We start from the raw sequence: 17,526 nt of genomic DNA, 5'->3' as shown, positions 1-17,526 counted from the left end.
ACCAGCCTGTTGCGAAGCATTTCGCATCAGCCAAGCACAGCCTGGCCAACTTAAAATATGTACTCATTGATCACATTCCTTTCGACCAGCGTGGGGGTGATCGCGGTCTGAAACTGCTACGCCTGGAGTCTCAATGGATATTCAAATTGGATACTGTTAACCCGAAGGGACTCAATGAACATTTATCTTTTAATATGTTCCTCTGATGTCTCTCCCTCTCTCCACTCCTTTAGCGATGCTTATGCCTTTTTCCCATCCCCTAGTTGTGTCCGTCATTGCGCACGCATCTTATGTTCACTAGCTGTGCGTACTATTGCCCCGCTATTCATGCTGTGCCTTCTCCGTGTTGTTTCCGTGCCCACATCACGTTTCAGTAACATTTTATTATTGTTTCACTGTTGGGTGTTCTTTTTCTTTCTAGGTTGTATTACCGCCTTGAGCAACTGACTACAGCGACCCCCGCCGCTGTGGTTGCTCAGCAACGCACTAGGCTGAGGGAATCCCGGATGTGGTCACTACCTGTCATCACTCTAGCGGAGACGCCCACCAGGAAGTGCAATGCTGAACTACACGAGCGCCAGGAGGAGTCTGGCTGTCCTCAGCACCTGCTCTCCGGTATATATGTGAGTATGTCTTCATTTGTCTTTTGTTCTTGACTTGAAAACGGAATAAACCCCGAAACGTTGTCTACAGCACCTTGTGTCTGTCAACCTTTTTCTAAAATCCGAGTGTGTGCCACTATCGACCCACTATATATATATATATATATATATATATATATATATATATATATATATATATATATGTATTTTCCATCCTAATAACTCTTCAAGTGTCCTGAACCTGATGGAACTGTTTTATTCACCATGAACTTGCCCTAAATTGCCTTGTACTGTAATTCGTAATTTTCTTGTTTTTTTTCTCATTTATGTAATGTTAGGAGCTGCGTAACCCTTGTGGCGCCATATAAATAAACAATAATAATAATACATCATCTTTTGTCATTAGTCCTTAAAGTTGTATTCTGTGTGTACCTATAGTCAACAGATCATGGTAAGGATTCCATACCTACGTTTACTTAGAGCAGCCCAAACAATGTCAATGCCAGTGCAGAATAATTGGTGCAAACTACTTCCTCTATGTTTATTTCCATCAAAACACATATAAATTCTGGCTTGTCCGGCTCTGACTAGACTTAATGTTTCCCTCTCTTGGTATTAGGAGGACCTGCTATACTATCCTTCTCACCAAAACTCCATATCAATGCATCACTTACTACTTCAGACAGTAATGCTTTCTCTATCTGCAAGGCACCAGCTTTCTCCTCATGCGATGAGAAGTTTCCTTTCCATGCTGAAAAGTCCAATTATTACCCCCAAGCAGGTGTAAGCACTGATTAGCCTTCTCTGGGGCTAAGGCTTTAAAGACCAGTACTGGGCCAAATGGATGAAGCCTTCCCTTCACTTTCCATCCATAACCCCAGGGAACCTTATATGGCTTTTATAGAATCTGAAAAAATATATTTTTCAAATATAATTTTGGGGGACAAAAACTTTAGGCAGATACAGTAGATGTTTCACTACTTATCTTACCTGTGAACTGGTCAAGTTGTCATTTGAGCTGGGACATACTGTGCACCTTCCCAAATATAATTCTTGGATTCCTTGCAGAGCAAAGTGCTTTCACCAAAGTACCGTGTACATTTGCTCCTCTTTTATTTTGCCCCAACCGTGTGAGCACCGGCTGTATTGGCGTTACATAGTAAACCTGACATCGATCTTGTCTACAGGAAATGACAACAAATAAAATGATCAGTTTCTCTTCTGTAACCTGGATTATGACCATGTTTATCCTTCTTCAGTTGATTTGTTTCATGGATCAGAGATGCAGATTGGACGTCCCGGCACTAGAGGGGCAAACACTCCCTGGAGATATCATGATAGGAGTCCTCCTACCTATTTTTATGGATAAAGTTTACCAAACATATTCCTTCACCGAGAGACCTCCCAGAATCCTCTGCACACCGTGAGTAACCTCTGACCTGGTGTAATTGCTGCAGTCATTGTTGTAGATGTGTAAAGGAAATACATTTTAAAACCATGATAGGACTTGCCTACTCTTCCAGATTGGTCAAAAATCAGGTAATGCTCCCAGCCCGCCCAGGAAGAGTGGGCAAATCTCTTGGCCAGCTGCAATTTGCAGCCACACACAACCCTCCTGCACCTGGGGGACCAGTAATGCAATTTGTGGTGAATAACGTCAACGTAGACCTGCCCAATGCTTTACAATGCCTGTTATCTCAGCATTGTGCAACAGGAACACAGCTGCTATAATGCAATTTAGGAGACACATCCCCCTGCTCCACTCGAACCCAGCATTACCCTTCTCTGTAATTCCCCAGTATGCCAAACATCGATCCCCCAGTATGCCAAAGCATGCCCTCCCCACCATGCCAAGCTGACTCCCTACTCCTCCTCACACCATGCTTCTTCATGTCTCTGGTCTTGCGATCACCGTCTCCTTCACTGCAGCCCAATCATCAAATGATCTAAAATGTTGCACAGTGCAGGAGTCACGATCATGTGACCTGAGCTTTAGAGGAGAGTATCGGAGAACCAATCACTACCACATGGGGGAGAGGTAAGGTAGAACAAAAGCGGTGATCAGCCTGTGGTCTATGTAGTCAAATATGGCTTACCGCAGGTATTTTCTCCCAACTCGGCTCATCAGAGTAGAGATTGGAACAGGTTAGAGGCATAACCTGAACTTTGTGGGGCCCATAGCAATTTTGAAGGGGGCCCTATCCAAATGATTCTTGAGCTAATTCTTGCAGCTGTTATTGTATGCCCCAAAGTAGAGCCCTAGTTAATTTTCTGAACCATTATAGTGCCCTAGTTAATAATATGCCCCATAGTAGTGTCCTAGTTAATATTATGCCCCATAGTAGTGCCATACAATAGTGAATTTTCTGAACCATTATAGTGCCCTAGTTAATAATATGCCCCATAGAAATGTCCTAGTTATTATTATGCCCCATAGTAGCGCCCTAGTTAATAATCTGCCCATAGTAGTGCCCTAGTTAATATTATGCCCCATAGTAGTGCCCAAGTTAATAATATGCCCCATAGTAGTGCCCTAGTTAATAATATGCCCCATAGTAGTGCCCTAGTTAATAATATGCCCCATAGTAGTGCCCTAGTTAATAATATGCCCCATAGTAGTGCCCTAGTTAATAATATGCCCCATAGTAGTGCCCTAGTTAATATTATTCCCCATAGTAGTGCCCTAGTTATTATTATTCCCCATAGTAGTGCCCTAGTTATTATTATTCCCCATAGTAGTGCCCTAATTAACAATATGTCCCATAGTAGTGCCCTAGTTAATAATATGCTCCATAGTAGTGCCCTAGTTAATAATATGCCCCATAGTAGTGCCCTAGTTAATATTATTCCCCATAGTAGTGCCCTAGTTATTATTATTCCCCATAGTAGTGCCCTAATTAACAATATGTCCCATAGTAGTGCCCTAGTTAATAATATGCCCCATAGTAGTGCCCTAGTTTATTTTATGAACCGTTGTACTGCAATTCCTTAGTTCAAATGATCCCGCACAATAGGTCTGCCAGTACACATTATGCCACACACTATTCCCAATTCACAATAGGACATACAGGATCCCTAGTTCATATTATGCCACACTATAGTGAATCCATTTAATACTGAGCCAAATTACAGCACTGCAGTTCTTATGTAACATTATAGTGCCCTCCACATTACAATGAGTAGATCATATTATGACACATAACAGTGCTCCAAATACATTTTGTGCCACAATACAGTGGCCTCCAGTTGAAATTATGCCAAATTACAGTGTCTATGACAATAATAACATCCACTATACACACATCCTCACTGATAACGTAATGTTACACAATTCAGGCTGGTCAATGGATTAGACCCAGGTGATTAGTGGGAAATTCCGGGAAATTGGTGTCCACCTGGGTTCAGGCCCTTTGGCAGCCTCTTTGCCCTATAGTAATGGCACCCCTTGCTCCCTCTATAGTTACGCCAATGGAGCAGGTTATTTTAGGCAACCTGAGGTTAATGCTGTCTCAGTATGAAGAAATGTATGTTTGGTTAATGGCCTTAGATGTGATGTAACTGTTTTGTATTAAATGCAGTAGAATATAGATAACCAATGTAGGGACCGACATTCAATGAGGAAGGTCAGCCTCATACCTGCATTGATATATGGACATCTCCGACATCCATTTTCTGCATTACTAAGTGCACAGTTATTTTCTACATTTTGGAAATGCCCCCTTTATAATCAACATAATGGGCCTGATTTAGAGTTGGCTGCTCATCATGTTTACCATACCCAGCAGCAATGGCGGATCCAGGGAAGGGGGTAGCTGGAGCACAGTTCAAAATTCAAATACTGTAGCCACACCAACTGTCATTCCAAACTGACTAACTGGCAGCAGGTTTGGCTCTACTATTTGAATTTTGAACAGTGCTGCAGCCCCACCCCTGGAGCCACCACTGCCCAGCAGGTAATCCTGTGTAGCTGGTACTGTCTTCCAGCCTATCCACAGATGTGTCCGATTCTTTTTACTGAAGGTGATACAAATTTCTACAGGGGGCATCTGGTTATGAAATCTCTCTCTGGACCAAGTCCATTACACTGCCAAGTATTTTACCCAGTATATTAATAAACCACAGGTTGTAGGGGGGGAATTTACTACACAGCTTCTGCCGATCAGCAACTCAGCTGGTTATGACCGGGTTCGGGTTATTTACTAAACTGCTGTGTTCTAAGGATTCCAACTACAAGTCCCAGCAAGCCTCCCCTGCATGCTAGACCAGCATGCGGGGTATTAAAGGGCCCCACTGCTACTTATAGTTCTACAGTCAAACAAATAGTCAAATAAACACACAAACAAGCACAGCGTGAAAGTAATAGTTTAATAAACACACAATCGCATACTTACCTATTTGACACATGGCCATTTGGTCCACTTGTCCAGCAGAATCCATAGGTACCTGTTCCTGATTTTTAAAGCGGTACTGAGGGGCCGCTGTTGGACAAGGTATCGCCTGGAATCCCCTTGGTGGTGGCGGACTGGAATATTTTATTGATACGATAATTAGCAGAACTCCAATTTTAGAACCACCCCACTTGGAAGGAGTTCCGTGGCCAGGCGTGATCGTGACACTGTAGTACAAAGGTTTTATTGAAAAGTTTGATAGGTCTTCCCCGGACTGGTTCTATAAACAAGAATCAGTGCAAGATTCCAAGACACTGACTACTATTCCCATCACACTGCTAGTTCCCTACTTACATTATATCTGTTCTTCTGATTTGTTTTTGCTTTCTTATTTCATTTTACGATAGGTTGTTACATTTGTTTGCCTATTTTTTTATACATTACAGTACCTTGAAATTATTTCTCTTCTGAAGATTCAGGTTGGAAACTTACCACCAACTCCTAGCCATAATGTTTGCTGTACAAGAGATTAATAGGAGCCCCAATGTTCTCAACAACCTGACGTTAGGGCTGCAGGTGTATAAGACGTGTAACGTGCCTCACTATGAGGTACAAGGAGCCTTACACCTCTTATCTGAGTCCGGCACGGCCATCCCCAACTACCGGTGTCGTGGACTATCGGCCTACAGTGCGATTATAGGATCTACCTTTTCCACCAACTCAATTCTGGTGGCCAACATTTTAGGAGTCTTCAGATATCCTCAGGTAAGAATATATATAATTATGTGTACTGTATAAGCATATTTTTTATTGTATTTTATTATATTTATTTTATTTAACAAAGAATGTGAGCTGCATTTTTTTATTTTACTTTTAATAGCAAAGGGCAAAGTTATTATGCTTAGGACTTTAGGACTTAGGATATCAGCTAATATTTATTTCTCTGGATCTTTCAAAGTCTTTATTAATTAACATATATATTTTTTTTGTTTCTTTTCCAGATCAGTGCATTATCAACTATCTCTCTTCTAAGTAATAGATTAAAGTTTCCCTCATTTGTCAGGACAATTCCCAGCGATAAGGAACAATCTAAGGGGCTGGCTAAACTTATTCTGCACTTTGGTTGGACTTGGGTCGGTCTGGTGGCTATGGATAACGACTATGGCCTACAGGGAATTCAGCCAATCAGGGAAGAGATAATAAAGGCTGGAGCATGCGTGGCCTTTACTGAATATATCATATTAACTCAATCAGACCACAATGCCCCCCACATAGTCAAGGTCATCAAAGAGTCATCGGTTAGAGTTGTAATTGTCTTCTCTGGCGATGTTCAGTTGGTTGCTATCATAAATGAAATGTTGAAACAGAACATCACAGGCAAGATTTTTGTTGCTAATGGTGATTGGTCAATGTCTGATTTGTTCTCCGCTTCAAGCTTTTCTCAGATTTTAGCAGGGACCATTGGTTTCTTTGCCAACACTAGAGTAATTCCAGGATTCAGTGACTACCTAACCAAGGTCCATCCCTCTTCGGGAGAGTCCTGGGTGAACTTATACTGGGAGAAACTTTTTGACTGTAAGTTTTTGTATGAGAAAAACACAACCGGTCTTTCAGACCCTGCGGCGAAAAAGTGCACGGGGGCCGAGAGTCTAGAGAGCATCAAGAACAGCTTCAGCTACACCAGCATCTTTCGCTTTGTTCATGGTTTCTATGCTGCTGTCCATGTTGTGGCCAAAGCTCTGGAGGAACTGAAGAACTGCAAATCAAGAGGAGGAGCAATCGCTGATGTGAGCTTTGAAGACTTTTTGAATTTTAGGCCATGGCAGGTATGTTATGTGATTAAAATACTATATAACTGACACCTTTCTATAACTTGCAATATCAACACCTTCAGGCACTGACTTTCCAAAAAAATGTTACTGCTTGAGAATAGTAGTGCAGAGCAGGGGGCACAATGGGAGTACCACTAATGCAGGGCAGAGGGCAGGAGTAGTAATGGCAAACAATGGGCAGGATGGGGAGAGTAGTGCAAAGCAGGGGGCAAGATTGGAGTAGTAGTGTAGAGCAGGGACATGAGAGGCATTGTAGTGGAAAGTAGTGGTGATGATGGGAAAAGTAATGCAGAGCAGGTGGCAGGAGAGGCATAGCGTTGGTTGACATGGAGACCGGAGCTCCTGGTTTGTGTTTCAAAGTGGATTGCGAACCCTGGAAGCGAAGTAGTCAGCAATGTCATCTAGCCCAGCAGAGGAGAGCATGGGAATGGTCCAGCAGGGACTTTCCTACAGTCCTGGAAGTCCAATCCACCCCTGGTCAGTACTATTGTCCCTTTAAACTCTGCCTCTAGTATGGCCTATAAGCTGGGGCTGTGATAAGCTAGCATTTACTAACTATACAGTACCTCTTAAACACACAGATACACACACACACACAAACAAACACACACAAATGGACAAACATATCTAAATACACATCTACACAGAAACATAGACACACAAATACAGTTTATTTGCAGACACACAATATTTATGTACAATAACTTACAAATATGCTTTAAAGCAAATCACACAATACTTATCTCCTTTCCAGCTCCTGCACTATATCAGGAATGTGAGGGTTACACTGAGCAGCGGGAGTGACATTTACTTTGATGATAATGGAGACATCAGTGCCCTCTATGACATTGTGAACTGGCACGTGACACAAGAAGGGACTATATATCGCATCAAGGTTGGCAGTTACGATGCCAGAGAATCATCTGGTCACGCTCTCAACATCAACTCAAGTCAGTTGCTGTGGTCTATGGGGGAAAAAGAGGTGGGAGCTTGTATAGATTGTGTCATGTTTGCTGTTGAGGAGATGCATAATTGTAAAGCAGAGCTCATGTGAATACATTATCTGTTCTGCTTAATGTCATGAATACTATAAGACTTACCCTGACCTCATGTTGTTTTTAAGATTGCACAATCTGACCTATTACAGATGCAACCATACAGATACTCTGGATGTACTAAAGAAGTCATTCAGGTTGACTCGCAAAGCTGCAAATTTTGTTAACCAAATGCCCATCCACTGCACGCACCACGAATGTACTCACATGCATGTGAATAGGTGTTTTGCATAAACATCCATTTGCAGCTTGCATGCATGGACAAAATCATTCAAATGATTTCTAAGGTATTCGCAAATATAAGACACTCTCTGGTGTGCAAAAGAGAAGCATGTGTTCCCCTAGCCCATCAGCTCATCTATCATGCTCTGTCAACAAATCCACATTTTGGCATAAACCTGGTTCCCATGGCAGTGCCCTAAATATTCATATATAATAGTGATTTCAAAATAAAAAAGTCCCTTAAAATAGACCTGATAATACATGAAACATATCATATGATTTATAATCCATGTTATTGTCCATATCCAGAAAGCATTTCACCACCATGATCATTAATATATGTAGTATACAGTATTGATTGTAGGGACTCCACATTATATTATTTTATTCAAATACAGTAATTATCTTTTCATGGACTATAATCATCTTGATCATATTAAAAAATTGAGATGTATATATGGTGTAAGATTTAAAAATGTCATGGCACCCAAAAATAAAGTAATAGGCACCAACTGCTAAGTGTACAAGAGCCTCTGAATACTACTTAGAGAAGGTTACTACATTATCTCTCCAAGGCTTAGTAACATGACCCCATTGTCACATGTGCAGCATGCACATCTGGTCACCACCATCCATGCTAACTTTGTAGCTGTATTAACCAATGGCGGCTCCGGAGGAGGGGCTTCAGTGCAGTCTGAGATTCAAATAAGGAAGCCTATCTGGTTGAAGGGTCTACAGTGTCTATAGGTTGACGCCAAAGGTCAACATTGACAAAAGGTTGACATTAAAAGGTTGACATGAAAAGGTTTACCTTTTTTAACTTTTTTTTTATTTTAACATCCACATGGACTCTGATTGGAAATTCCCAAATCATGATGACAAAAAAACATAAAAACTCATGTCTACTTTTTTACTGTGTCAAACTTTTTCATGTCCACATATTCCATGTCAACCTTTTGTCAATGTCAAAATTTTGCATGTCGACAGTTTGTTAATATCGACTTTTTTACATGTTGACCTTCTGGTGTTGAGCTATTGATTGTCTATCTAGATATTGTACATTTCCGCCAGCACCCATAACTCCCCATACATGATCATATAAAATGCTTTCCAAGGGCTTTATATGCAATCGAAAAAAGATCCAAGGTTTCTTGGTGAAACTTTCCTTATTTTTAGACCCACATTTGGTGATAGCATCTGGGACAAAAAGTGGCTCTGTTAGAGTCTTCTGAACCACTCATCACTACTTCAAAAGAGGTGGATGGAGGAACTTCTCTTTCTGACAAATTAGTCTCATTATGATCTGATTTCCAGTTTGTGGGAGCTATGGACCCATCTTCCACCATATTTGATGTACAGTACTGTAGTTGGTGATATTATTTAAAAATCAAGTCTAACTATTTTGACTTATCTTCAGACCCCTCGCTCTGTCTGCAGTGAGAGCTGTCCCGCAGGTACCAGGAAGGCCGCAATAAGAGGACAACCTCTGTGTTGCTTTGAATGTGTCCCCTGTCTACAAGGAGAAATATCTAACCAGACCAGTAAGTGATGGACCTACTGATATGTCCTGCAGTGGTAGGGATATTAAAGTACCTTCCTTCTTCTGGGGCTTGATCTACCAAAAACATTGAGGAGCAACTACCATGCCAGAGGCATACCATACTCACAAGGATAGGCATGGTAACATGCATATAGAGGGTTCTTTTAGATTTATTATGGATCACCGTGTGATTATCCTCAAATGGTGCATACCATACTCACACAGCCAAATGCTGTGGTCCTCCTATGTATCTTTACAAGTGGGATCCTCTTAATACTTCCTTATTATGTGTATTAAGAGCATCCCACTTGTAATGATACCTTGATAGGAGGGCCACAGTATTTGGCTACGTGACTATGGTATGCACCATTTGAGGATATTCACATATTGGTAAAATATTACTGTGTTCATTCTAGTTCCTTTCATCAAATGCAAAATATCTCGTAGACCACTTATAATAACTTAGCTATTCTATCTCTTAGATTCCGTTGATTGCCTGAAATGTCTGTGGGATCAGTGGCCAAATCTCCAGAAAACCAAATGTCTACAGAAGATGACAGAGTACCTGGACTATGAAGGTCCATTAGGAGCAGCACTGGCAGCGACAAGCTTACTGTCCTCAGCCATTCCTGTCTTTATTTTAATATTGTTCATCAGCTTTAAGGACACCCCTATAGTTAAAGCAAATAATTACTCTCTAAGCTTCCTTCTGCTGGTGTCCCTGTCTTTGTGTTTCCTCTGCTCTTTAGGTTTTATTGGTTATCCCCAACCTGAGACCTGTTTGCTACGCCAAGCTGCATTTGGGTTGGTTTTTTCCATGTGTATCTCTTGTATTTTGGCAAAAACGATCATGGTGGTTCTTGCTTTCATGGGCACCAGACCGGGCAGTAGCCTGAGGAGATGGACTACACCTGTGGTGTCATACATGATCATTTTTATTTGTTCTCTGTTACAGTTCCTCTTGTGTCTCACTTGGCTTTCATTCACCCCTCCTTTCCCACAGTACAACACTCACACCAAACCTGGACTCATCATTGTTGAGTGTAATGAGGGCTCCACCATTGCCTTCTGGGCCATGTTGGGTTATCTGTTCCTTCTGGCCACCATTAGCTTCATTGTTGCCTTCCTGGCTCGAAGACTTCCTGACAGCTTCAATGAGGCCCAGTATATTACCTTCAGCATGCTCGCCTTCCTCAGTGTCTGGATTTCCTTTATCCCGGCCTCCCTCAGTGCTCAGGGCAAGTACACAGTGGCCATGGAGATATTTGCCATCTTGGCTTCCAGTTGGGCTCTGGTGATCTGTATGTTTCTGCCGAAATGTTTCATCATAGTGTTCAGGCCCGACATGAACTCCAGAGAACATCTCATTAGAAGAGAAAGATATTATACAAATTAAAGCATCTGCAAACATGTTAGATATTTATAATTTACTATTTCCAGTAAAGCATCAGTGTAATACAATTATTCTTACACATTTTCTGTTGATAAAGGTTAAAAGCTTTCAACCCCCAACCCAAGATCCCAAATAAATGCATGTACAGTATACGGAATTTGAAATAAATCCATAAATAAAAATGTTTTTGCAATTCACTTTTAAAAATGTATAATTTAAAATTGCATGCCATAAAATAATGCCAGTGTAATTCTTCGATGATCCTCCTGAGCGTCAGTTGACAAACAAACCTTTACTGAAGTCTGACACTACAAACATGAGTGGCATTATACCATGTGGGGTTTGAATGTTGTCACTATAATAATGCACTGCTAGTTATCCCTAAGCCTTACACAGAAAAAGTGGATGGATATACCAACCAATTAGTTCCTTACTGCCAGGCTGTGTTTTAAAAATGACAGTTGGGGGCTGATTGGTTGGTGGTTTCTCTCCATCTATCGCTTTACTGGGTTTACCATATCTGACCCGTTGAGAAGAAAAAGAAGCAGCGCTTGTAGAATTACACAAGTGAATGATTAAAACTATTTATTATAATGAAAGGTGAAGAAATCACCACACAATGAATAAAAAGTCTCTCAAACGGGGAAATGAGCACCACTGATGGTATGTGATGAATAAATTCAGGGGCAAACGCAGGATTTGAAGGGGAGGTTCTAGAGAGTGGTGGAGTGATGTATGGGGTTAAGACTGAGGTGAATCAGTATATACCTGGCCAATTAAACAAGTGTAAATAGATACACAAATTATTTACATAATATCTGGGTGTGGTATGATTGGCCGATGGTCGTTATCTCAGCGGTCAATATACTGACATCGGAAACCAGGCCGCCAGTATTCCAACAGAGGGGTGGGTGCAAAAATGCCCCTTGTGACCTTGGTGGCTCACTGCCCTTGCCACATGTTCTATTCTACCTCTATGGGGGTCGTGGACCCCCACAAGATAATAGCCCCTGTTGGTTGGAATTCTGACCGTCAGCCAGTCATCCGACACCCCAATATCTATCTCTCTATCTTTCTATCTATTTATTTATTTATTTACAGTTTCTTATATAGCGCAGCAGATTCCGTTGCGCTTTACAATAGTAGACAGTGATAGAACAAACTGGGTAACAACAGACAGACTTGGAGGTAGGAGGGCCCTGCTGCAAGCTTACAATCTATAGGGATATAGGAGGGAAACACAATTACAGGCATCAGTAATAGCATAGCAGTCCCACCAAGTTACAAGTCCAGAAGGGAAACTATATAATACATAAGTGCCTCAGAGGGTTATGTGTGTGGAACTTAAATATGATAGGCTTGCCTGAAGAGGTGAGTTTTCAGGGAACGCTTGAAAGTTTGGAGGCTAGCGGAAAATCTTATTGTGCGTGGAAGGGCATTCCATAGGATGGGAGCAGCCCAATGAAAGTCCTGTAATAGTGAATGGGAGCTAGTGATCCGTTCAGAAGAGAGACGCAGATCTTGTGTTGAGCGGAGTGGTCGAGATGGGAGATATTTTGTGATAAGTAGAGAGATATATGCTGGTGCAGTATGGTTAATAGCTTTATATGCTAGTACAAGGGTTTTATATTGAATACGGTAATATACAGGCAACCAATGGAGGGACTGGCAGAGCGGATCAGAAGACAATGAGCGTCTTGCTAGGAAGATCAGCCTAACATCAGCATTTAAAATGGATTGCAGTGGTGAGAGTCTGTGTCTTGGGAAGACCAGTTATGAGACTATTGCAATAATCAATGCGGGATATAATGAGTGCATGGATAAGAGATTTAGTAGTGTCTTTTGTGAGATAGGGTCATATTTTGGATATGTTTTTTAGATGCATGTAACATGATTTGGAGACAGACTGAATGTGGGGAAGAAAGGACAGTTCAGAGTCGAGGATGACCCCTAGGCACCGAGCTTGTGGGGTAAACATAGAAACATAGAAACATAGAATTTGACGGCAGATAAGAACCACTTGGCCCATCTAGTGGCCTTCCTCATGAGTAGAGGCGTCAGACCACTGGGAGATGCTGAGAGATAAGGTTAGACAGAGGAGTTTGGAAGCATGCAAAGATGGTGGACTGTCAATATTGAAGTCACCCAGGATGACAGTGGAGATGTCAGAGGATAAGAAATGGGGGAGGCAGGCAGAGAAATCTTCTAGAAATTGAGTTTTGGGAAGCCCAGGTGGGCGATAGATAGCAGCAACACGCAGAGAGAAAGGGGAAAAAACCCTAATGGAGTGTACTTCAAATGATGTAAATGTGAGTGAAGGAACTGGTGGTAGAACTGAGTATGTGAAGGCTTGTGACAGTACTATACCAACTCCACCTCCTTTACAGTTACCAGGCCTGGAGGTGTGAGTGAAGTGGAAACCACCATATGACAGTGATGCAGGCGAGGCCGTGTCTGATTGTGTGAGCCAGGTTTCTGTAATGGCCAGCAGGTTGAAGTTGTGAGATGAAGAGGTCATGGATGGATGTTAATTTATTGCAAACAGAGCGTGCATTAAATAGGGCACATTTAATTTGTTTGGTGTGTGGTGGGAGGCATGTGATATTTATGAGGTTAGCTGAGTTTCTATAAGGCTTACAACCAGTAAAATCTGAGTGGGACTGGTGGTTGGGGTCTAGGTTTGGTGATATGTCACCAGCTAAAAAGATTAGAAAGGAGAGATAGATATAGGTGGATGTTTGTGTTTTTTTGTATTGGTGTTGGGATGTGGATGTGAAAGTGCAAGTAGAGAAGTAAGTAAAAAGCTCATGAGTGTTTAGAAGAGGGGAGTGAGTAATAGAAGAGGCAATGTGCACAGAGTGGTGGTGAGTGTCAGGGAGATTATAGGATGGGTGAATTTTGGTGAGTATTCCATATAGTGAAATGAGAAGTAGCAGTTTGGTGAGCATGATGTGATTGGTGTATGTTTGAGACAGGGATAAGTGGAGTGAATAAGTATAGTAATATTGTGTAATAAGTATTGTATTTACCTTGCTTGATGTTGTTCAATGTTTTTTAACTGTTTTTTACATGTTACTCTGCAGAAATGGGCTCTATTCACAGCAACCCACATGTGCTGCTGCTCTCTCCATAGAAAGGATGCAACTCATGGCAGCTGTTTCCAAAGCTGGGGACAATGGAAATGATGGTGGGCCGTCCCATGGTCCCAGCAAACATGCTCCTTTTCCTAGCTTTCAGTCCACACTTCTGCTTTTTTCAAGCTATCACTTTCTGTCACCCAGGGGCGGATTGGCCAACCGGGAAACAGGGCCATATCCCTGTGGGCCGGTGCAGATTTCCCTCTCACTGGGCCGCGGACAGTTGTACCAAGGTCGGTGCTAGTGGCTTCATCCTATGGGGAATATATGTGGCGGCCATATTTGTTAGGGGCTGTGCTGCCCCTCTTTGAGACCAGGACGCGGCATTGGTCAGAAGCAGCTGCAGCATGGACGGAACCTGCGTAGAGCACCACTGGTCAGTAGCGTTAACCCCCCCCCTTCCCCCCAGGCAGTAGCTTTAGCACCAAACCCCCCCTCTGGGCAGTAGCATTAGATAACACCCTCCCCCCCCCCCCTCGTGGAGTAGTGTTAGTACCAAACCACCCGCCCGGTCAGTAGCGTTGCTCTGTTTAATATTATCAAAGGGGTTCCACCAATTTGCTGTAGTGGTGCTCAGCCCCATGTGTTCTTTCCATCCAAAATTAAAGGGGTTCCACCCATGTAATGTATTGGAGCTCAGCCCCATGTGTTCTCTCCATCCAAAATGAAAGATGTTCCACCCATGTGCTGTAGGGGATCACTGCACTGTGTGCTAGCTCCATTTAAAATGATTTAAAGGGATTCTACCCATGTGCTGTAGTGTTTTATGTGCCCTGTGTTCACTCCATCTAAAATTAAAGGGTTTCCACTCATGTGCTGTAGGGGTGTACTGCCCTGCATGCTCGCTCCATCCAAAATTGAAGGGGTTCCACTCATGTGCTGTAGGGGAGCACTGTCCTATGTGTTCACTTCATCTAAAAATAATTAAGTGGGTTCCACCAGTGTGCTGCCCTGTGTGCTCGCTCTATCATAAATTAATTTACATTGTTGGAGAAGAAACATATACTTGGCAATATGCTATTTCTGACATGGCGTTGCAAGGAATGGTTAATGTTCTGGCCCTTGTTCTTGACTAGTGGTTCGGCTTCACATGACAATGACTCCTCCCATTTGAAACATTTTAAAAATGAAGCTGGTAAAAAACTGTGCGTTCTACTGAGAAGCAGGGCCGGAGCTACCACTAGGCAGTTGCCTAGGGCGCTGGCCACTAGTGGGCGCTGTTACATCTGTTATTCTGAAAAAATGAAGTAAGAAGTTATCCTTCTTTTAACGTGTGCAAGCTAGTGAGGGGTCTAAATATGTTTAGAGCTGTGGGGGCACAGCCATATGCTTGCAGCCACACTCATGCTGCATACACATCCTGCAGCAGACACTGTGCTGAGGCTGCTGTTGAAAGTCACATGACGCTGCTGGGGCTTGAGAGCTGCACTGTCTGACGATGAGTCATAAGCTGGCCATACATCAGAAAGATCGATCTTAAGATCGATTGCACTCGTGATTGTGTACAATTTCCCTTGAAATCCCCAGCAGTCCTTGGTGGTTTTTGGACACACAATCTACACACAATCCATCATACAATCAGTCATACAATCCATCTGCTGCATGATTTTGTACACAAGATGTGCACACAATCTGCATACAATCCATCATACAATCAGTCATACAATTCATCTGATGATTGATTGTATGATTTGTGTACACAAGATGTGCACACAATCTGCATACAATCCATCTTACAATCAATTGAGATTGTATGATTGGGTACAATATCTTTCTGATGTATGGCCAGCTATAGGCTCTCCAGTCTCAACCTCAGAGGAGCCGTCTAGAACTCAACTCTCGGTGCCTTCACCTTTCCAGCTGCTATTGTTGTAGGTAAGTGCATGGATGGGGACTGGGAGCATAGGCGAATCTAGGGGGTGGTCCGGGGGTGCACTGGACCACCCATTAGACTGCCCTGTCATTTTATAAAAGCACATTTAACTTTAATTACATTTTAATGCCCGCCGCTGCCCCCTGTTTTTTCCTTATTGCCACCATAAAGATGGCCATGGGAGGGCTGCGCGCATGTGCGACTGCATGCAGCTCCTCCCATGGTCCTTTGCAGGCCAGGATTCCTGTCCTCTCCCCGCCCCCGTGTCCCTGTTCGGTGGCAGCAGCAGCAGAAGAGTCTGGCTGCTGAACTTTCCCTGCTCCCTCCCCCTGCTCGTTTTTTTTTTTATTACTACATGCCAGAGCAGGGAGGTGGAGAAGAACAGCAGCAGCAAGTGCCCGCTCACCGCACACCCGCCCGTCCCCCCAGCCGCAGCACAGCAGTAAGTACACTGCCACCAATGTGTAAATATTTAGATGCCCACTGCCACTAATGTATTGGGCTGGACTGGGGCGGAGCCTAGGGGGAGGCCCACTTGACAGGGGCTGGAAGGAGCGTAATGGGTATCAGGGGAATAAGGTTTGGGGGGTGTGCTTGAATAGTGACATGGGGGAGGGGGAGGGGCTTAGCAGGGTGGCAGGGCGGTATATATTGAGGGGTGCACGTAGTCCCAGGTCAGACATTTTGTCAAGGATCAAGAAGCTGGCTAGCGGATCGATCCTGTACCACAGCAGACAGAATGGCAGAAATTGATGCTGCGCTGGCCTCCTTGAGGAAGGCGGCCGGTACGCAGGGAGCGGCCTGGCTACAGGAGCAGGTAGCGGGCCTCATGCGGGGGTTGGGGACGGACGCTGACTCGTCTGACCCCTCCGGCGCACGGCCTCGGAGGTCTAGGCCTCCGGAGCGCCTTAGCCCCTCGTTCACCCCCAGAACCCGGCGCCGGTCCAGGAGCCCCATTCGGGACCCTCCAGGCTGTTCCGCGGGAAGGACACCTTCCTCCCGGCAGGTGCGGTCTGGGAGGAATCCTTCAGGGCGGCGGGGTTCCCAGCGCGGGAAGGTTCACCTTCCCGTGCAAGAAGAGGCAGCGGTGAGGACAGCGAGCACGAGTGCGGCGGAGGATGGCACCCTTATGGAGCTCCGGGGAGAAGGCAGCAGCACGAGCGGGGGGAGAGCCCCTGGGAGCGAGCGGCAGCCGGCTGGCTTCGCCGGCGAGGAAGAGCCTGCACGCAGTGCGGCACCCGCAGGATCTGTGACGGGTGCGCGCCCGGCCGACAGGCCAAGCAGAACAGAGGAGACGGCTGGAGCATCTGGAGTTGAAGGTGCGCGTCAGGACACAGGAGCTGCGGCTGCTGGGTTCACAGCCCCCAGGCAGCCTGGTGAGTCATCATCTTTGTCTTCTGGGCCCATGTCAGGTAGTCAGGGGGGGCAGGAGTAGGTCAGCAGAGTGAGGCTACTAAGGGTATGTTGGAGTTGGTGACTGGGTT

The 17,526-nt window shown here is 43.9% G+C and overlaps 1 protein-coding gene across 1 annotated transcript; it reads left to right on the top strand.

Annotated features, from left to right (window-relative positions):
• Nucleotides 1-1,869: 1,869 nt before the first annotated feature.
• LOC146072852 (extracellular calcium-sensing receptor-like) lies at nucleotides 1,870-11,140 on the top strand. The gene is made up of 6 exons (XM_083180039.1): nucleotides 1,870-2,025; nucleotides 5,464-5,755; nucleotides 5,992-6,378; nucleotides 7,577-7,804; nucleotides 9,517-9,640; nucleotides 10,122-11,140. Exons 1-6 carry the CDS (start codon nucleotides 1,874-1,876, stop codon nucleotides 11,033-11,035), a joined length of 2,097 nt encoding a protein of 698 aa, XP_083036165.1. The 5' UTR covers nucleotides 1,870-1,873; the 3' UTR covers nucleotides 11,036-11,140.
• Nucleotides 11,141-17,526: the final 6,386 nt, after the last annotated feature.

The sequence above is a fragment of the Crinia signifera genome, chromosome 4, assembly GCF_055691185.1.
Source record: "Crinia signifera chromosome 4, ASM5569118v1, whole genome shotgun sequence".
NCBI lineage: Eukaryota > Metazoa > Chordata > Amphibia > Anura > Myobatrachidae > Crinia > Crinia signifera.
This window is presented reverse-complemented; position numbering and strand designations above follow the sequence as displayed.

Coding starts and splice junctions, on each gene's coding strand:
- LOC146072852 (XM_083180039.1), top strand. CDS start 1,874: ATGGATCAGAGATGCAGATTGGACGTCCCGGCACTAGAGGGGCAAACA. Junction 2,026..5,463: donor CCCAGAATCCTCTGCACACC/GTGAGTAACCTC, acceptor TCTCTTCTGAAG/ATTCAGGTTGGAAACTTACC. Junction 7,805..9,516: donor GGTCTATGGGGGAAAAAGAG/GTGGGAGCTTGT, acceptor ACTTATCTTCAG/ACCCCTCGCTCTGTCTGCAG.